This window comes from Syngnathus floridae, chromosome 3 (assembly GCF_059516105.1).
Source record: "Syngnathus floridae isolate MCC-2025c chromosome 3, RoL_Sflo_1.0, whole genome shotgun sequence".
NCBI lineage: Eukaryota > Metazoa > Chordata > Actinopteri > Syngnathiformes > Syngnathidae > Syngnathus > Syngnathus floridae.
Window position 1 is genome coordinate 2214193 of NC_142415.1, and position 20949 is coordinate 2235141.

Sequence of the window (20949 nt, forward strand, 5' to 3'; positions counted from 1 at the left end):
AAGTACTGAACGGTCAAGACGACTGCGGCCATGTCCATGATTCAGAGAAAAAACATCAGGCATGCATTCCACAGTTCCTTAAGGGTCATTAAGGTATTTAGGCAATATATCAAAAGTCATTTGTTATTTCAAAGTCCTCAGAAATATATATATCAGATCATAAAGTTATAAAAACCTTTCTCATCACCACTTATCAAAAATGTCTAGTTATGTCTTCTTTATTGATTTGGTGTGTAGGTATAATTATATGCTTCAAATGTTTCTTTTATTTATTTAATATGTGAATATACTTGTCTGCTTATGTACTTTATTCAATGAGGTTTGAGCATATCTGTTTTTGTAGCGAGGCAGGACTTTTTGTATTTCGACCTCATTCCTTCACGATCAATGGTAACAAAAACTGCTAGCAATATCTGTATTTTTAAAAGTGAAGACAATTTGTCCTTTTTAAATTTTTTTAAATTTTAAATTGATTGTTAATCAAAAGTATTTTTTCACTACTTTTTCTTCTGCTAAGTTATGTTTCTCCATATTTGTGCAAAATTATAGTGAGAGCTGAGGGATTTTCTACTTTAAAAATTCCCATTTTGAGGTATACAAGCGTAAAGAGTTGTCTTGTAAAAGGTTTTGAACAAGACCCTCAATCCTCTTACAGTATTCTTTGTGTTTTAAAAGGTTGCAATTAAATTTCTAATAGCCCTTTTTCCTGTTGGGGTTCAATTGTGACATAAAGGAATCCATACCACAGTGAGTGAGGCAGGAAATATTTCACTTTTTGATTATTCATTGTGGTTGTTAACTAAAAATCTAACCGAGATTTAATGTTTGCATTTGTTTTAAACCAAGAAGATTATTTTTTTGTTTGTGTAATTGTCTCTCCAAGGGTCATGAAGAAGTAAGTCAAGTTCTAAGCATCTATGTTTTAAAGGGAAATGTGCTTTCGGCAGTTTGCAAACATATTTTATTCAGGCTGTGTTAGACTTATAATCATAGCAATGTAATTTCCAGTAGTGGAGTGCTCGTGTGGTTGGTGGGTGGCGAAGAATGTGCAGGCAAACGGCATGAACTTGTTTTCCTCGAAGTGTTGTGGAACAGGATGTATCATCGGCCCAGACAGGGAGTACCTGACGAGAACACGTCAAGGTCGGTGAGAAACGAGAATAACACCACGTCCTGGTGGTCGGGCTTCGCTGGGAAGACCCAACCGCCAGACAGCTGAGGCCGGACAGCTGCACTCAGCAATAACACCCAGCCGGCGAGGAGATGGCCATCGACCAATCATCACACAACGTTTTGCATGTTTGAATATTCATATTGTGTTTCTTCAAAACTGGGCAATCCGGAAGAATATGTTGTCTCTTGTTGTGGGTCACAAGAACGCACGAGTTTTGGTGTGCGGGACCCGGGACCCAGGCGCCTGTATTAGTTCGCTTTGTCAGGAATAAACAATTGGTAAATTCGGTCTGATTGATCTACTGGTCTTCTCTTTGACAGAACGAACTCGCAAAATTGTTAGGTGCGCCAGTGTGTGGATTAGGACATAGCAACTCATGATCGCAATTTGGAGTCAGATCAGTAACTAAAATCCGTAGCCTAACAGTTTGCACATTTTGCCAGTTGATAAATACAGAAGACATAAGCATGCAACAAACATTGCAATAATACAGAGATTTTTTTTTATTGTAAGATATTTATTTATTTTTTATTATTCATTTGCTATTTATTTTGATCTTACCTGGTATGTCTTTCTCTTAACTGCATAAGAGGACAAAATGCAAAATGTATGCTGAATTTGGAAAAGCGGAAGTCTTTTAAAGGCATGACAGACGATTTTTCCGACAGCTTAGAAACCAGAGCCTATTTGTTCGTTTTTTAATACAGCACACGCGCAGGTCCCTCCTCTCCACCCTTTCCTGTTGTTTTCGGAAACGTCTTCGCACTCACTTGCACGAGCGCAATATTTCTCAAGCACGTCAAAAACAGGCTTTCTTTTGCGAGAACCTTCCATTATATAACGACGTATTTAACAGTCTGTCAGTGGTATGTGTGGAGAAATTTGATAAATATTACAAAACAAAATTTAAATAAGATCGTCCCCTCTAATCTGCTCACTTACAATTCAGTCCGATAAGTGGCGGTAATGCGTCAGGATCCTGGTTGCTAACCGCCATTCACCTCAAAGACGATGAAGAAATAGTTGTTTGCGGAAGCGATGGTGAAAGCTGGCAAACTCATGTCATGTCATGTGATGGCGCGAGCGACTAAACTGAGATGGACGCATTAGTGAACACCCGCAACCAAACGGTAAACAAGCATAAGTATTTTCATACCCATGTAATTTGTTGCATGTCACAAGCGAATGGTTGGTTGAAAGGTTAACGCTGCAATACCGTAAGATAGCCAATACATGACGTACACGAGTTGAGTATTTTTCGTATAATTCGCCAAATTATTGAGATAAAAAACGTTGTCCCCGTGAATAATAACTATATTATTGTTTAACGGGAACATACTTACATCATGAATACAACTAACAAAAGAGAACATTTCATATTTACGGCATTTCATTAAATGTAAGTAAAAAAGTAAATAACAAATACACATTGCAATCATGCCTTACTCCTCAGTTGTTTGCATTATAGTAATTAAAGGTGGAGTTAGTCAAACTTTTTTCACAGAGGATTGCATACAGAAAAACTAGTTTTTCCCCAAAGGGTTGCATGCAGAAATACATTAGGTCTTAGGACCACTCTGACATTCCTCACCTTTAGTTATTAAACACAACAAAATCTGTCAATACTAACGATACGTTTATATTCCTTAGATGGAAACTAAAAATGTGTGTGTGTGTGTGTGTGTGTGGGGGGGGGGGGTGATCCCTGATCCCTCGTTTTTCGCCGGAGATGTATTCCAAAACCACCCGCGAAAAACAGAGATCTGCAAATTAGAAACAATGTCAACTTATTTATGATATAGTTATGAATATGTTACGCCAGGCACGTTCTCATTTAGCCTGTTGTTGCCTATTCATGTCTGTTCCTGGTGTTGGATTTTGTCAAATAAAGTTCCCCCAAAAATGCGACTTGTACTCCGGTGCTACCTATATATTGTGGATGGATGGATGGACGGACGGATGGATGATAGACAAGAGTTCAAGTTAATGCCATATACAGAGTCCATGAAATTAAAACACACAATGTGTGTAATTATTTTTGTTGAGTGTAAAGTTTGTTGCGTGTTGTGAGCGATGTCCGATGTTGGACCAGGAAAAACAACGACGTGGAGTTGGTTCTTTATTGGCAAGATCTTGGGTTGTTTAATGGCGGCCAGTACACATTGGCCCGGCGGCACATGAAACAACAACTTCCTTCTCCAGGTCAGCTTGTTTTATACTGTCTGGAAAGGTGGGCAAATGTCACATGACCATTTGGTATCTGTGTGTGTGTGTGTGCGTGTGTGTGCCTATGTGTGTGTGTTTATACAGTTCTGTGTGTTGTATTCGTGTTCTGATTGAGCAGTTATGTTTATATAAACTAATGAAAAGAATTGCAAACATTAAAGTTTACGTGAGATTGTCTAACCTAACAGAATATGTACACATTGCTGTTGCTCTCCAAGTTTTACAGTAAAGTACAACTAAGGTGTCATTAAACAACTTAAAGGACGCTTAGGGATGGGAGAATCACTTGCGCTTACACGCATGCGATGCGAGCAACAGGGTGCATTCAGGGTACTTTCACGTCAAGAACTTGTAAATGGAATGTGGCATTCTGCACATTAATTGTTTTTGTTTGATTATAACATTTTAAAAACAGAGACTTCAAAATGAAAGTATCAATTACATTTTTATAAATAGTCCAGCCCTACCATGACATTTTAGTTTCTCTTGCTGTAAAAGGGCAACTCAAATTGCGCAAATGTAACATTTTACGTAGAGTAGTTTTTTTGGCTCTAGAATAGTCATTTTATTGGCTATGGAAGATTATTAAAGGCGTTTGAAATGCCCATTCCATGTTTTTTCAGACAATTCCACAAGAAGGTGTCCACTTGTCATTAAGCTAATCATATTTGGTGATCACAAAGAAAGATTTGCTTCAAAACAATAGTATTGTTCTCGATTTCCTTTTATTTTTGCAATTCATTGTTCTTAAGTTTTCCCATTTCTGAATGTGTTCAACAGATGGAAGAAATCAAAGATTCTCCAGACTATAACTGGTTCAGAAGCACAGTTCCTCTAAAAAGAGTACGTATACAGTGTGTTCCAAATTCTGAATGCTTATATGATTTATTGACAAAACTGTAATTAGTGAGGTTGGTGGTGTTAAGACCCAGAAGCAGACACTGATGAAAACTTCCAAATAACCTTTGTTAAATAAGGAAACAAAGTAAGAAGCAAACTGAGAACTGGTCACGGCAGTGGTTGAGCAGGAAATGCAAGGGAGATGTTTTTCCAATGTCAGAGTTGCCTATGGGGTCGCAGTCATCGCACGTTGTCAGCAGGGGGCCCAGCAGCCCAACAACGCACGCACACACACTCACACGACACAGGTTAATTTGGCACTCTTTTGTTCTCTGGCTTCTTACACTCGACTCAATATTGTCTCGTTCGTTCCCATCCTAGTTATTCACACTCTTACTACTTATGCTCACTCCTGCTTTCCAACGAGAATGCTTCTTCACGCGAATGTTCAGTCTGCATACACGTGACACATACAAAGCTGCCAGTCGCAAACAAGCAGTCATAATACTCGCAACAACTCCACAAAGGTTTAAGTTTAAAATGAATTACTTTAACCAGGGTCCCACTTTACATTGTAAACAAGGGTAAAATCGAAGCCATTTTCCCATGTTTTTGCAATGTTGCACAAAATATCATCCAGCGTCCATCAGTGGCATCCTAAAGCTGAAGAGAGATTCTCTCTGGGCCAAACGGCTTTCATATTTTGTCACGCAATCATGGCTGTCAGAAATTAATCTTGTTGGAATCGGTTTTCACCCCTCCGTGAGTCGTCACCTTATCGTGGTGGAGGGGTTTGCGTGCCCCTCTGATCCTAGGAGCCATGTTGTCAGGGGCTTCATGCCCCTGGTAGGGTCACCCATGGCAAACGGGTCCTAGGTGAGGGGCCAGACAAAGCACGGCTCACAAAACCCCTTATGACGATTAAGAAAATTGAATCTAGTTTTCCCTCGCCCGGACGCGGGTCACCGGGGCCCCCCTCCGGAGCCAGGTCTGGAGGCGGGGCTCGAAGGCGAGCGTCTGGTGGCCGGGCCTTCGCCCATGGGGGCACAGCCCGAGAAGGAAACGTGGGTCCCCCTTCCCATGGGCTCACCACCTGTGGGAGGGGCCAAAGGGGTCGGGTGCAGTGCAAGCTGGGCGGCGGCCAAAGGCGGTCTGATCCCCGGCTGCAGAAGCTGGCTCTTGGGACATGGAATGTCACCTCTCTGGCTGGAAAGGAGCCCGAGCTGGTGTGCGAGGCAGAAAGGTTCCGACTAGACAACTGATCACCACCTGGTGGTGGGTTGGCGCCGATGGTGGGGGAAGATGCCGGTCCGACCTGGCAGACCCAAACGCTCTGTGAGGTTCTGCTGGGAACGTCTGGCAGAATCCCCTGTCAGGAAGAGCTTCAACTCCCACCTCCGGCCGAGCTTTTCCCACGTCCCAGGGGAGGCGGGGGACATTGTGTCCGAGTGGACCATGTTCCGCGCCTCTATTGTTGAGGCGGCCGACCGGAGCTGTGGCCGTAAGGTCGTTGGTGCCTGTCGTGGTGGCAATCCCCGAACCCGCTGGTGGACACCGGTGGTAAGGGATGCCGTCAAGCTGAAGAAGGAGTCCTATTGGGCCGTTTTGGCCTGCGGGACTCCGGAGGCAGCTGACAGGTACCGGATGGCCAAGCGGAATACGGCTTCGGCGGTTGCTGAGGCAAAAACCCGGGCGTGGGAGGAGTTTGGCGAGGCCATGGAGAATGACTTCTGGACGGCTTCGAGGAAATTCTGGTCCACCATCCGGCGTCTCAGGAGGGGGACGCAGTGCAACGTCAACACTGTTTACAGTGGGGATGGCGTGCTGCTGACCTCGACTCGGGACGTCGTGAGTCGGTGGGGAGAATACTTCGAAGACCTCCTCAATTCCACCTACACGCCTTCCATTGTGGAAGCAGGGCCTGGGGACTCCGAGGCGGACTCTCCAATCTCTGGGGTCGAAGTCATTGAAGTAGTTTAAAAACTCCTTGGTGGCAAGGCCCCGGGGGTGGATGAGATCCGCACGGAGTTCTTAAAGGCTCTGGATGTTGTGGGGCGGTCATGGCTGACACGCCTCTACAGCATTGCGTGGACATCGGGGACAGTACCTCTGGATTGGCAGACTGGGGTGGTGGTTCCCCTCTTTAAGAAGGGGGACCGGAGGGTGTGTTGAGAGGAGCCAGATGAGGTGGCTCGGGCATCTCATCAGGATGCCTCCTGAACGCCTCCCTGAGGAGGTGTTCCGGGCATGTCCCACCGGTAGGAGACCCCGGGGACGACCCAGGACACGCTGGAGAGACTGTCTCTCAGCTGGCCTGGGAACGCCTTGGGATCCCCCGGGTTGAGCTGGATGAAGTGGCTGGGGAGAGGGAAGTCTGGGAGTCCCTCTTGAAGCTGCTGCCCCCGTGACCCGACCCTGGATAAGCGTAAGAAGATGGATGGATGGATGGAATCGGTTTTCAAAGTCAAAGTCTGCTTTATTGTCAATTTCCTCACATGCCAAGACATACAAAGAGATCGAAATAACGTTTCCCACTATCCCACGGTGACAAGACATAGTACACAATATACATGCAAGTAAACAACACAAAAAGTAAAAACAAGAAGGCACAAACATAGAATAAATAAGAGCGATGAATAAATAATAAATAAAGAAATAACAACTGAACTGAAAAAAATGTTTAAGCTCAGTATCAAAACAATGACATTTTGACAAGTTTTGAGCAGGCGCATGATCACTATGATGTAATGCGTGCTGTAACATAGCCCTGTTCATTTTTTTACTTGGTTCCTGGTCTATTGTGCTATAAAAATGCCAAATAGCGTCGTATTTCTGTGATTTTGGTGGCACTCCACCATGTCAAGATTCATGTTCCTCCTTTATGAAAAAAAAGACATTTACTGCACTAGTGGCTGGTGAATGCAAGCCAGCCCAAACAAAAACGCACAGTCTATGAAAATCATAATGTCTGAAAAAACATCACCAAAGATTTGTGTGTACTTCTCTACTCATTCCCACTTTATATTCTGAAAATTACAAAAGTTGAAATATTTTCAATTTTATGGACTTGGTATCACCCTGATACTGGAATACTACTGGCAATTATAAGGATAATGCTTTCAAAATGCTTTTCATGTAGAAGAGTATAAATAATTTTTCATCAGTATTCAGTCATACAAACTTTCCGCATTCATGGGTCATGTGCTCTGCTATACTGGTTACTGGTATAATTGTACGTTTTCTTTCCTCAACAGTGATGATGCAAAATATTTTTTTGCGTTTATGTTAAGCATGTAAATGTACATAGTACATTCAAACGTAATGTATGGTGGATTTTTTTTAAATTATTTAAATTGTATACATGTTCTCATTTCCCCCTTTCTAGATTATTGTTGATGATGATGACAGCAAAGTGTGGTCCTTGTATGATGCAGGCCCGAAGAGCATCAGGTGCCCTATCATGTTCCTTCCGCCTGTCAGTGGAACTGCAGAAGTGTTCTTCCAACAGATGTTGGCTTTGACAGGCTGGGGCTACAGAGTAATATCTGTGAGTTCAACAGATATTGGCGTGGAACAGACCTGGAAAAGCACAGCGCTTACTTACGTTCTAGGCGCATGTTGGGAGTGCAGTTTTTTTTCTTTCACTCGTCAGTGGGTGCACATATTAATACTCTGCTTGAACTGGAATGATTCCTGGAATGACAGCTGGTTCTTTCTTAGTCGTATCAATAATAATAATGTAGCCTGTTCTTTTGATTTCCCAGGTTCAGATTGCCCCTGTACTGTTTGTTTATTTCTGAAGACGGTACTAGTATTTTGTTTGTTTCAGCTTCAGTATCCAGTGTACTGGGATCTCATGGAGTTCTGTGATGGATTTAGGAAGCTTCTCGATCACTTGCAGTTAGATAAAGTAAGCAATTTTTTTTTTATTTTACACTTATGTTTTGCCTGTTATGTATTTCATCTCTCAACGTGTATATTGTCATTCACCCTTTTCACGTTTACAGATTTGTGAACTTTGTCGTTTTCTATTTTTCCATTATTGTTTCTTTGAAATACCTGCATACACATCAGTTGTCACATTGAACACCCAAGTAAATTGCTATAAATAGCCACTTCAGAAAGCACTGATTTCCCACCCACGTGTGCACCTGTCCTTTTAGTCTTTCTAAAGATTTTCCTGTCTTGCCATGTTCAAGGTTCATCTTTTTGGTGCATCCTTGGGTGGCTTCCTGGCCCAGAAGTTTGCAGAGTTCACTTGCAAGTCCCCCAGGGTGCACTCTTTGATACTGTGTAATTCATTCAGTGATACCTCCATCTTTAACCAGACATGGACAGCGAACAGGTTTTCCCTACTTTTTTATTATTAATAATATAACGAGAGTAAGGGCGTACTCACACTCGGCAGTGCGTGCATTGTCTGAGGCCACATGACATTTAAAGTTGGCCTGTGAGAGTGCTCAAATTGAGAACACTTACCAAGCCATGACATGATTGCACAAACAAGTGCTTGCAATGTGGATGTGTCATACAATTGCAGTATTGCACATTATTGATTATATCTACATAATATACAATATATAATGACTAGCACTGTTACACTGGGGCACATGCTTGTGCAAAGCATATATTCTATAAGTGCAACCTCTCGTCTGCCAGTTAATCATGATCACTGCCACACTGCACAATAAAAAAACAACACAACAATTCTATCATCAAAACAAGTCCACAGCAGTCTCAGGCTACGTTCACACTGCTGGGCTTGATGCCCATTTAGGACCTTTTTATATATCGTATTTTCCGCACCACAAGGCGCACTTAAAAGCCTTTAATTTTCTCAAAAAATGAAGGTGGACCTTTTAATAAGGTGCGCCTTTTGTGTGGACCGAATTCCAAAATTTGTAATGTTTTTTTGTATGGCTTCCGTAATATACAGGCATAATATGTAGACCCGATGAACCAATCAGAGGACATTACTTTTTACGTAGATTGGGAAAAAAAAACAATCGGAGGGCTGTATGTAAACGAAGAGTACGTACCTCCACCGCTAAATATTGATAAATAAATACATTTGTGTAAAGCAGTGGTTCTGAACCTGGGGTTCGGCAGAGTCGGTATGTCATTGCCCCGCCCCTGCCCCGCCACGCCGGTAACACCCCCCCACTCGTCCGCGGATGGCCGAATACACCTGTAGCAACAAAAGCGCCTTTTAACCTGAAGCACCTTGTGGTGGGGAAGCTACAGTAATCATTCACTTAACAACAGGGATCTCAAACTCCAGACTTCGGGGGCCGCATTCCTACATGTTTTCCAAGTTTCCCTCGTTAAACACACCTGATTCAAATGATCAGTTCATTCTCACGTTCTGCAGGAGCCTGATAATTGAATCAGGTGTGTTTAACGAGGGAAACTTGGAAAATGTAGGAATGCGGCCCCGAGGACTGGAGTTTGACACCCCTGCAGTGTACAAAGACAACTGCAGCTTCTAATGTGAATGCAACACATCAATGATGTGCCTGTACACAAAGCACAACATCCAGTGATGTGCACTAAAAAAGACCTCAGGTGGTGTTGTGTTTACGGAAATAAATGCTGTAGGTTAATATTTGATCATCTTATATCGCCAGACTAGAGAGGTAGGTGAAGGTGTTCATCATCTTATCTCAAGTATTATCACAATTTACTTTTCATTTCTTTCAAAATTGTCTGTTTTCAAGTAAATGTATTAACAATGAAGAAACTAGAAATAACGTCAACATTTTATTAACGTAATAAATAAATAAATAAATAAATAAATAAATAAATAAATAAATAAATAAATAAATAAACAAAATTAGATTGAATAAGATGACACGTGTATCAAGGCAGACAAACCACCCTTGTTACTAATCAGCCAGTAACAAGGGCACAGGTGGGAGACTGCTTAGCGCACGCAGTTTACGGTAGTTTTTTTGTGACTTTGTGAGTTTTAGTGAAGCCCTAAAGAATGTTTCTGAAGGTCGGTTTAACTTTAAAATGTTCAAAAAGTGTTTGAAAATACAATAAAGTGTTTAAAAATATAATTATAAAAGTCTTGTGCAGATATCGTAAAAAATTGACTCCACATTGCGGATTTTCTCCTATCTTGTAACCAATTATCAGTGATAAATGAGGGATCACAGTATCTGGCCAATATATGAAATAAGAACAATGTAGAGATATCAAATTAAATGATTAATCCACAAGTAATCAATGATCACTTTAATCGACCACTATTTTGATAATTGAGTAATAGTTGAATCATTTATTTTTGTAACCTAAAATTATACATATCCTCTACTTTCAGCCTCAACTGTATTCTCTGATTTTAGTAGTTTTATCATGGTTTGATTTCAACCAAAATAATTTGCACATGAGCTTTTACTTTAGAAAACAATGTCTAAATGTGTACCTGAATCAGTTTAAAAAGGGCAATCCTTCACGCATGATATTCCACTGTTTCATTGTTCTTTTCATCACTAAACAACAGCATGTAAACAATAATTGGTTCATCAACTGTAATCAAGGAAAAACGTGTTTTGCAATACAACAAAAAGTTTTATTCAATTAATTGATAATAAAAATATTTGATAGTAACAGCCCTAGAACACAGGTTGATACAAGTACTATACTTTATATTTTACTATTTTGTACCAACACAGGTAAATGTACGCGAACAAATTATTTTAAAAATAAAAGTGTTAGCAGGGGGAAGGGTGGTGGTGGTTGACTTCAAATGAAATTTAAGCTTATTTCTCTTAGCTGAATGGCCAGAGTGTCTCAGGGAGCGGAACATCGTGCTCTGCAGCACAGACAGAACGGGAGCAGCATGACAGAATTGGCGCACAGCAATGATACCGCCTGAGAGCCACCTTGCCTACTAGAAATAAACAGAACGCAACATATAATAAAGTGGTGGCGCATTTAAATGGGCAAAAGTTAGGCAGGCTGCTTAAATGTGATTGGTGGACAGGAGTGGGAGGGGAACTCTAAGCCAAGTCAGGCGTGGATCAAATGGCTTGGTGTGAGTATGCCCTAAAACAAATTAATTTTATTATCTTTTTTCAGTTTTTGGTTGATGCCAGCTTTCATGTTGAAGAAGATTGTTCTCGGGAACTTTGCTAAAGGACCAGTCGACCCAGAAATGGCCGGTGCGATTGACTTCATGGTTGATAGGGTAAGAAAATTATGCTCGTATTGTGTTCTTTCATGAAAGTGAATAATGTGTAATTTCTGTGTTGTAGCTGGAGAGCCTAAACCAGAGAGAGCTGGCATCCAGGTTAACGCTAAACTGTCAGAACTCTTATGTGGAGCCACATAAAATAAAGGAGATTGCTGTGACTATTATAGATGTAAGTGGGAATGCGTGTGAATATGAATACTGTATTCATTCATACAGCAGCTCTGATAAGTCATGGTGTTTATTTTTACACTTAGGTTTTTGATCAGAGTGCACTCTCTTTAGAAGCAAAGGAAGAGATGTATAAATTGTTTCCAAATGCTAAACGAGCTCATCTCAAAACTGGTGGAAACTTCCCGTACCTTTGCCGAAGTGCTGATGTAAACCTCTACATACAGGTATGGTAGTGCAAAATAAAGCCTTACAAACAGTTGCTTGTTAATTTGTCGTTGCTGCTCGTTATTTGGAAACCCAACTTTAATGTGGGTGTCATTTTAAGACGACAAACCCCCAGTGCGGCAGACAAAATCTGCAAACCAGTGAAGTCAAACAAATTATAACCACGGCCTTCAACAAACTTACTGCTGCTCTCAAAGCAAAACTTGTAATTGTGAAACCTGACACTTTCAGAGGAAAATGACTAATGGCTCTTCTGCTGAATTTGTCAGTTTGTTCACTTGAAAAGGAATTAGAAATTAACCATCTGGAACATAAAAGTTGTAAAATGTGAATTTTGCTTAAAGCAAATGTCTGATACCCAAACAAAAACTAAGTTTGTAGCAAACCTTGTCCTGCACAGTTAGTTGGTCCACCAGGTTTATTGTACACCTCAGGAGGTATTTTGTCACCCCTTTTTTTATAGAAATTGTCTACATCATTCTAGGTTTTTGGCTTCTGCTTGGAAATACAAAGATTCAGCTGATTAAATCATGTTTTTTATTGGGTTGAGGTTAGGAGACTGACCGGGCCACTCCATAACTTGAATGTGCTTCCTCATCTATTGCCCTGGATGTTTCTTTGGTCACATTTCTAGAAATAAATAAGGAGATTGACATTGCATTAGGTGAGAAGGATGTTTATGTAGTCGTGAACAAGATTTTCCCACCAATTATATACTAAGCCCACAATACCCACTTTATATCCAGTAAATTAATGAAGGCATGGCAAATTGACAGTGGGTGGGAAATGCACGTATTCCACTGAAACCTCATAGCTTTTTTGTTCTGTATCATAATTTTGATTATAACCATAGTGCTGCTTATTCCTTGATGTTTAGATTCATTTGCATCAGTTCCATGGAACACGGTATGCTGCCATTGACCCGGGTATGGTGAGTGTTGAGGAACTGGAGGTCCAGGAGTGCCACCTGAAAACATGCCAAGAATCTGACGAAGACCAATGACAAGCATTTTGGAGCGCTGCAAAAATGTAACTAAACCTTTTTGATTAAAAATGAAATTGATCATAAAACATTTGTCTATGTATATTGTCAGTCATCTAGTTCAGGGGTCCCCAACCCCCAGGCCGTGGACTGGTACCGGTCCGTGGATCATTTGGTACCAGGCTTCACAAGAAAGAATAAATAACTTGCATTATTTCCATTGTATTTACCTGAGTCTGAACGATCTTTTAGTTTGGAAAATGGACCGACTTCTCTTCTGCACCTCAGTGACGAGAACATTACTCGTGTTGTGTTTTTGACGTGATGTTTTGAGGACGCTGCAAGTAAACTTGTATAGGAATACACAGTGGATTCACGTTTATTATTATATTATGCTGTGGTGTTCGCATAAAGTATTCCCCCATGGAACTAAGGCTTGAAGCGTGTGTTGCGAACGTAGTGTTTATGTGTTAACGCATTTCCGTTGTTCTTCTTATATCTCGTTTTACGTGTATGTTCAGTCAAGTATTTTGCGACACACTTCCTGCGTCTCATTTCCTTCAGCATCACAACACCATTGTTTTTATGCCGGTCATATCATTTTATTTTGTTGAATTTATCCACCACACTCGGATGTTCAGCTCGGCTTTGGGGGTTAACAGTTCCCAACACGTTTGCGATGTCACGCTATATGATTGGGTGGAAGGATAGTACGGTGAGGTTTAAGATTGTACTTGTTCTGTTTTGCGGAAATGGGATTGTAGTCCAAACACGGACAATTTCTGCGAAGAAAACTTCTAAAAACAATCTGCAGTCGATTATTTGACATTTGATTTATTTATTTATTTTATAGAATGGTTTTTAGAAGTTCTCTTTGCAAAAATAGGGACGTCATCGAACATCGGTCTGTGAAAATTGTCTGACAATAAAACAGTCCGTGGCTAAAACGGTTAGAGGCCGCTCGCTGCAGCGCCACTGGATGGAGCTGCTCCAGAAACAGTCCAGCCCACGAGAATCAATCCCGCCCACTTTCCAACAAAGTAAGCTTCGCCAGCGAAATTATTTTTCAAACGATACCTGTGGTACTTCTCAGCCAATAATGAAGCCAATAATGAAGCCAGAACCCGCCACGTCATCCATATAGTCCACTAGTATGAGTGTGACAAAAGGTCTTTGTCCGAAATCTCACAACTGAAGGTAAATACCACATGTAAACAACCTATCGTGCATGCATGAATGGCGATTTGTTGGCATTTGATGTGCAGTGTTATAAATTCATGGAATTGTTGTGTCTATCCCCACAAACTCCCGATGATTGTCTACATAAGATGTGTTTACAATCACCCAATCAACTGTGCTGATGCCCTGATACACCGAGATGTTTCAGATGAATAAGTTATTGAATCTGTTTGAAGCAGACCATGGTCCTTCGCCACTACTTGAGCTTCATAAGTACGACGTACAGATTGAAGATCAAGACAACTTTGTTTTCACCAGTGCTGATAGCGCTGTTACACCAGACCTCGGATGGCGTCATAGGTAATACATTTTAAGGCTAATTTTTGAAAGGTCATCTCAAGATAAGATAATTTCAAATCGTACGTAAGCAACTACACGCACATTCAAATTGTATGTTTGCTGATGGCAAAAAAAATATTCTGGAAGTTTCTGTATTTTCACCATGGTTCTAAGCAATTCAACAACCTGTCCCGGGGCATAAAAAAAGCAAAAAAGGCGTTCTCGTGCAAGGTCTCCACCCACTTCAAGGACAGCAAGGACGCACGTAGCCTTTGGCAGGGCATTCAGACCATCACGGACTACAAGCCCGCGCCGAGGAGCTATGAGGGCGACGTCCGTCTGCTGAACGATCTTCACCGCTTCTTTGCTCGCTTCGACGCCCAGAACAGCACTTGCCTGCTGAAGACCACTCCCCCCCCACACGAGCAGCCCCTGCGCCTCTCTGCCGACGGAGTAAGGAGGGCGCTTGCCGCTATTGACACCCGTAAGGCGGCGAGCCCTGACAACATCCCGAGTTGAGCGCTGAAGGACTGCGCTGGGGAGCTGTCGGGTGTCTTCACGGACATCTTTAACGTTTCCCTGCTGCAGGCCATCGTCCCCTCGTGTTTCAAGGCTGCCACCATCGTTCCTGTGCCGAAGAAACCTGCACCATCCTGCTTCAATGACTACCGCCCCGTGGCACTGACGCCCATCATCATGAAGTGTTTTGAGCGGCTTGTCATGGAGCACATCAAATCCGTTCTCCCCCCCACCATTGACCCTTTCCAGTTTGCGTACCGTGCCAAACGGTCCTCTGAGGATACCATCTGCTCTGCCCTCCACTCGGCCCTCACCCACCTGGAGAGAAAGGACTCATATGTGAGACTGCTGTTTGTGGACTTCAGCTCTGCCTTCAACACCATTGTGCCGCAGCGACTTATCTGCAAACTCGACGAGCTGGGACTCAGTACCTCCCTCTGTAACTGGCTACTGGACTTCCTCTGTCGGAGGCCTCAGGTGGTGCGTGTTGGCGACAAAATCTCCGCCAGCATCACGCTGAGCACGGGGGACCCCCAGGGCTGCGTGCTCAGTCCATTGCTCTTCACCCTGCTGACGCATGACTGCACTGCGACCTACAGCGACAACCGCATAGTGAAGTTTGCTGACGACACGACTCTGGTGGGTCTCATCACAAAGGGCGACGAGACTCGGTACAGGTCGGAAGTTGACCTTCTGACCATGTGGTGCAGGGACAACAACCTCCTGCTGAACATAAACAAGACCAGGAAACCGTTGTTGACTTCCAGAAGGGTCACACAAAACACCTGCCGCTGATCATCGACGGTGCTGTGGTGGAGAGGGTGAGCTGCATCAAGTTCCTGGGGGTGCACATCAGTGAGGACCTCTCCTGGTCCGCAAACACCTCGTCACTGGCAAAGAAAGCTCAGCGCCGCCTGTACTTCCTGTGGAAGCTCAGGGGTGCATGTGCTCCTCAGGCAGTCCTGTCTACATTCTACCGTGGCAACATTGAGAGCGTCCTCACCAGTTGCATCGCTGTCTGGGGTAGTAGCTGCACTGAACAGAACTTGAAGGCCCTGCAGTGCATAGTGAATATGGCTGGTAAGATTATTGGTGCATCGCTCCCCTCCCTGAAGGACATTTACACCTCCCATCTCGCCCGCAAGGCAACCACGATTGCGAGTGATGTGAGTCACCCAGCTCACTCTTTGTTTGACCTTCTGCCCTCTGGGAAGAGGTACAGGAGCCTGCGCTCCCGCACCACCAGACTCGCCAACAGCTTCTTTCTCCAGGCTGTTAGGACCCTGAACTCGCTACCCCCTTCTGCGTAGCGTGCGGCACTGTTGCGCTATTTTCTGGAATGTCTGCTGTACGCTCACTTGCTCCTTTTTGCTCCTCTTATTTATTTATTTGGTGTGTTATTTATTCATTATTTATTCAGCACGCTGTTGTTTACTTGTTTACTTGATTGTCTATTGTGGGCCATGTCTTGTCACCGTGGGATAGCGGGGAACGAAATTTCGGTTTCTTTGTGTGTCTTTGGCATGTGGAGAAATTGACAATAAAGCTGACTTTGATTTTTGACTTTGACTAGCTTTTATACAACCCCAACGACTACAGGCCTGTCATACTTATGCCTGTAGTCATGAAATGCTTTAAGAGACTGGTCTCTCAGCACATCAAAACCTGTCTGCCTCCCACTCTGGACCCCTACAGGGCAAACCGATCAATTGAGGATGATATCACCATAGCGCTCCACACTGTGCTGAGCCACCTGGAGCACCGGGGGAGCTACGTAAGAAAGATCTTCCTGGACTTCAGCTCAGCTTTCAACCACATCATCCCGGAGATCCTGATCTAGAAGCTGCACTACCTGGGTCTTCCCATCACCACCTGCCTCTGGATCAACGACTCCTTGACAAACCGCCCACAGACTCATCAAACTCATATGTTATGACACAAATGACATGGTGTCTGTCTAGCAATATGCCCGAATAACACAAAACAACATTCCTATAATTTAGGGTGACCAGACGTCCCCTTTTACCCGGACATGTCCTACTTTTGAGCCCTAAACAATATGTCCGGGATTTTGTTGGACTGCCTCGTACATACCGTATTGGCCCGAATATTAGACGATGTTTTTTTTGCATTGAAATGAGACTGAAAAAGTGGGAGTCGTCTTACATTCAGGGTCTAGACATTATACCCATTCACTTGTGCGCAGCGGTAAGTTAAAGGTTGCTGGTATCGAATGAGTATGTTGCTGTGATCGTGTGTGTTTTTGACACAAAGTGAGTTTATACATTTCATTGTTACTACTGTCCACTGTTGTGCCGTTTGTCCGATCGCGGTTTGCTTCGTGTGCGCGCCGTTTGATTGACAGCTCCAGCACGCTCCTTTAAGTTTCCCTCACGTCGTACGAGTAGCCGTTTCGCAGCGGCACGGCGACTAACGGTCGCCAGCAAACTTATTTTGTTGTCTCGATGACTTATATTTGGTGTGTTGCCGAGAGTGTTTCATTTATGGTTATTTAGTATAGCGGAACCGTTATGCGCAGTTAGTTATGTAATGTGTGCCGTCTACTAGTGTTGTGACGTCAGAAGTTGAGCGTTGACTTACGTGCCGTATTTCTGTCTGTTGCAGAACCACACACACGCGCGCACACACACACACGCACACACACACCCCACACGCTTCATACAATAATCATACACACAACAATCACATTCACAGACCCAAAGACTCACCCATGTACACTACACTCACCTGCTCTCACATCCTTACGACCAAACGTGTGCCTATACCCTTTTGACAGTTTGCCTGTATGCCCCTATGAGTCACAGTCCTTTTTTGCCAATAATTCAGTAAAGCAATCAAAACTGAACGTCTTCCCTCCTGTGTTCTAACCGACACCCGGGGGCAAAAAGAGCATAACCACCCTAGGCAACCCTCTATACAGTCCTCAGGCTCCCCAACAATAGCAGTAGCAGTTTGCATTATTTTATTGCAATGTTTTTCCTTATTCAGATTTGTGTCAAGACAGTTACAGTTAAACTTCACTTTGATTGGGGCTTGTCACAATTACCCCAAAGTTACTATTTTTAGAACAGCGACCTGCGCATGCGCCACAGTCGGACAAACACAAGAGTTAGCTTGCAGGACTTCACCTGAGTGAGAGTGCTATCACACAATAAAGTTTACCTATCGACTAAAACGTCTTTCTTTCAGCTGACTTTAATGTCTGCATGTTAGACAATGTTTAAGTTGTTCCACACTATGATTGTCGATTAATTATCAGGAAAGTCAGCAACACGAGGTTACCTTCCAGGACCTTACCGGAGTGAGAGAGTTATCGCAAAATAAAGTTTACCTTTCGACCAAAACGGGTTTCTTCCCGCTGACTTTGAGGCCTTTGCGTGTCAGCCAACGTTTGAGTAGTTCCACACTATATTTGGCAATAAAACCGCGCCCCTGGTACGTTGTCCTCCACCAAAATGATGCGTGCAACTGACCGAACATGACGTCATTTGAGATCAACTTTATTTACATTTCAAAAAACAGAAGCCATTCATTTACAAATGTGATTGCACTTTAGTTTACATATTTAAATGTTCAGATATTAAGATGTGATAGACAGTTTTTGCATGATTTGAATGAGGCAAAACAACATGCTTTTTCTCTCGAATATATTGTTACAATCATTTGTTTCGGATGTAATCATTTTCTGAATAAAAATTAAATTTGGTGTTCAAAAAGTCTCTTTTCACACTTGAGTCTTGTAAAAGAGGGGGTCGTCTTATATTGGGGCCAATACGGTAATACATGGACAGTCAATAAAATTGCCACTCCGTTTGATTTCACTCAATTTCAGGTTTTTCTGTATCGTTCGCAAACAAGTCACGCCCTTATCCTCAAATCTAGTCACTTTGCCACGAAGTAAGGTGGGCTGGCCAGTCTCCACCGAGTGTTTACAAGCAATGCCAAAATGAAAATGCACGTTCACGGAGGGGTTGAATTTTTGATTCAATTCCTGTGCTTTCGCCAGGGTCGTGATCCTTATGCTTGACATGCAAGGCAGGCTCTTACATGTCTGTGGCAAATAAAGGTGCGCCCCACAAGAGGAGGACTGAAGAGACCTTTTTTTTGATCGTCAAATGCTGCACCGATAGCTGTATTTCTTCCGTCTTTTTTTACTTAGTGTACCACTCTAAAACTCAAAAAATGTCAGTGTACACGTATGTTTTTGTTAGTGTAAATATGTTTTTGCTATTGTATAAAAACATTTGTACACTGACATTTATTAGTTTTATAGTGGTGCTGTAGTGTATTTTTACTCTGGCCCTGTTCCTGTATGTTTCCCTCATAAGGCTGGGGTCATGTACCAGATCAAGCACGGACCTATTTGCGCGGGATAGTGAGGTTTAGTTTCAGTAATGTATAGTTACCGACGACAGAATATAGAACGGCCAGTTGTTCGTGACCAGAAAAGAACGAGAAGGTGACCATATAGGGGCCGCAGAACGAACAAGGGAGCTGGGGACCAAGATGCAGCTGTTAGGCAAAGCGATAAGGTCAAGAGTCGCCAGGTATAAAGCTTGGGGACTGGATGACTCGGGGCGGGCCACTCAACTATTTTTCTTGGGGCATGAATCATTCATCAATTCTGACATCTGTTCGAATAAAATCTTTTCCCAATCAGCCGTGTGTCACTGAAGTTTTCCTTCCCTGAGCCAGCCACCTTCCACCAAGTGCTTTTGAAGACCAGCTGAGCAACGAAGACAATTCCACTCAGTACACTAAGAAAAAAAAGACACTGGGCCAGCGCACCGCTGAGGGTGTATTGTGGCGTACTTTCGTGACAGGGGTCTAACACAGCAAGACTGCAGTGAGCGTCTTGCGTCATCTTGTCTTTATTCCTTTGTTCACTTGGGTCTTGTCTCATTTCTTGGCAGCTAGTCAGAGAATAAAGACGTGTTTTTTACTCGTGCCACAGTCTTTAATTTAACTCATTTTTATTTTAAGTGAATGGGAACCACCAGCCGATGACATAAGAAGTATTTTATACACGATTTAGAGCTGTAATCGCAGATATGAGGCGCTCGTGGTTCAGTTTTGTTTTTGTCGTTGTAGCAATACATCATTTTATCTGGGAGGGCTGTGCTGCGCCACGTCGCGTTTACTCTGCCGAAAATACAACAGAAGAAGAAGAGGAATGACGTCATTCTGGACTTCTTTCGCCCGGAAACAATGGACACCCATGTGAATTAGACTACCGTATCGTCATATTCTTCAGCTGATTTAATGCACGTTGCTCCGTGCCATTCGGTGTTTTGTACCATCAGAAGTTTCAGGAGGCTTGTTTCTCTCTTATCCACTCGGCTCACGAGCAGTCTTGAGTTTACAACGCCTGCTTTTTACAGCGTACTTGCTCAGGTTTGTTTCTGCTACATTGACAGCCTTGATTGTCATAAACGAACTCAAATGTGTTGCAAGGCCTGACATTATGGAGCATATTCTATCGGAGTCATCGTCCGTCTAACATTATGTGTATTGTGTGCTATATAATTTTTTTAGGGTTCGCAATGGGTCCTACCAGTCTGGATAGAATCATTGAACTGCAGAAAAATCCAGCCAGTATTAGAAATCTTTGCATATTGGCACATGTTGACCACGGTGAGTTTATTCTTAGGATTTTCTACACAGTCTACTTTAGAGTTTGTATACAAGTGCTATAACTGAATGTAACATAAACGTTAGACCTAAAATATAGAGTAGACATCTTCAGAAAATACAGTACAGTCAATAGATTACACCTTTCATTCCGTTTAAAATAACATTCGGTATAGTGGAACCACTTCCTGTGTAATCAACCACCTTCTCCGAGACAAGTTCTTGATATAATCTGAAATAGTGGTTTGATAAAGAAAAATACATTATCCTCCCCATGATGGTTGTTGTAGTTTTAAAAGGTTTAAATACAACATCCTCATTTATTTAAGACATTTGTTAACTACCATTGTTCCCCCCCCCCAGGTAAAACTACGCTTGCGGATTGCCTAGTGGCAAGCAATGGTATCATATCAAGCCGCCAGGCAGGGAAGGTAAGTTTTT

The 20949-nt window shown here is 42.7% G+C and overlaps 3 protein-coding genes and 1 long non-coding RNA gene across 11 annotated transcripts in view; 2 read left to right on the forward strand and 2 right to left on the reverse strand.

Moving 5' to 3' along the window:
• The window catches only part of LOC148400088 (uncharacterized), a 58416-nt gene extending 55833 nt beyond the window's left edge, over nucleotides 1-2583 (reverse strand). The window contains exon 1 of one of the 2 annotated variants that reach the window (XR_015857758.1): nucleotides 1736-2583. Coding sequence is in view for 1 of the 2 variants with exons in the window: in XM_088372065.1 (XP_088228191.1) it covers nucleotides 2117-2171 (55 nt within the window). In the remaining variant the exon portion in view is untranslated. The remainder of the gene's footprint in view (nucleotides 1-1735) is intronic. The other variant, XM_088372065.1, reaches the window with a different exon arrangement.
• On the forward strand, nucleotides 2126-12908 carry spg21 (SPG21 abhydrolase domain containing, maspardin). Its single transcript, XM_088372064.1, has 9 exons — nucleotides 2126-2304; nucleotides 4181-4243; nucleotides 7626-7787; nucleotides 8070-8150; nucleotides 8440-8585; nucleotides 11327-11435; nucleotides 11503-11610; nucleotides 11696-11836; nucleotides 12715-12908. Exons 1-9 carry the CDS (start codon nucleotides 2272-2274, stop codon nucleotides 12838-12840), a joined length of 969 nt encoding a protein of 322 aa, XP_088228190.1. The 5' UTR covers nucleotides 2126-2271; the 3' UTR covers nucleotides 12841-12908.
• Nucleotides 12361-13323, reverse strand: LOC148400090 (uncharacterized). 2 transcript variants are annotated; one of them, XR_015857762.1, is made up of 3 exons: nucleotides 13050-13323; nucleotides 12573-12804; nucleotides 12361-12467 (listed from the first exon to the last, which is right to left on the reverse strand). It is a non-coding gene; the product is annotated as an uncharacterized LOC148400090 (long non-coding RNA). The 2 variants fall into 2 exon arrangements; XR_015857761.1 differs by having other exon boundaries at nucleotides 12361-12804.
• A 6467-nt stretch (nucleotides 13324-19790) lies between these two features.
• efl1 (elongation factor like GTPase 1) overlaps nucleotides 19791-20949 on the forward strand; it is a 116510-nt gene continuing 115351 nt past the window's right edge. For 3 of the 6 annotated variants that reach the window (XR_015857587.1, XM_088371483.1, XM_088371480.1), the window contains exons 1-3: nucleotides 19791-20271; nucleotides 20413-20511; nucleotides 20872-20939. Coding sequence is in view for 5 of the 6 variants with exons in the window: in XM_088371483.1 (XP_088227609.1) it covers nucleotides 20421-20511; nucleotides 20872-20939 (159 nt within the window). In the remaining variant the exon portion in view is untranslated. The remainder of the gene's footprint in view (nucleotides 20272-20412; nucleotides 20512-20871; nucleotides 20940-20949) is intronic. The other 3 variants (XM_088371482.1, XM_088371481.1, XM_088371484.1) reach the window with 3 other exon arrangements.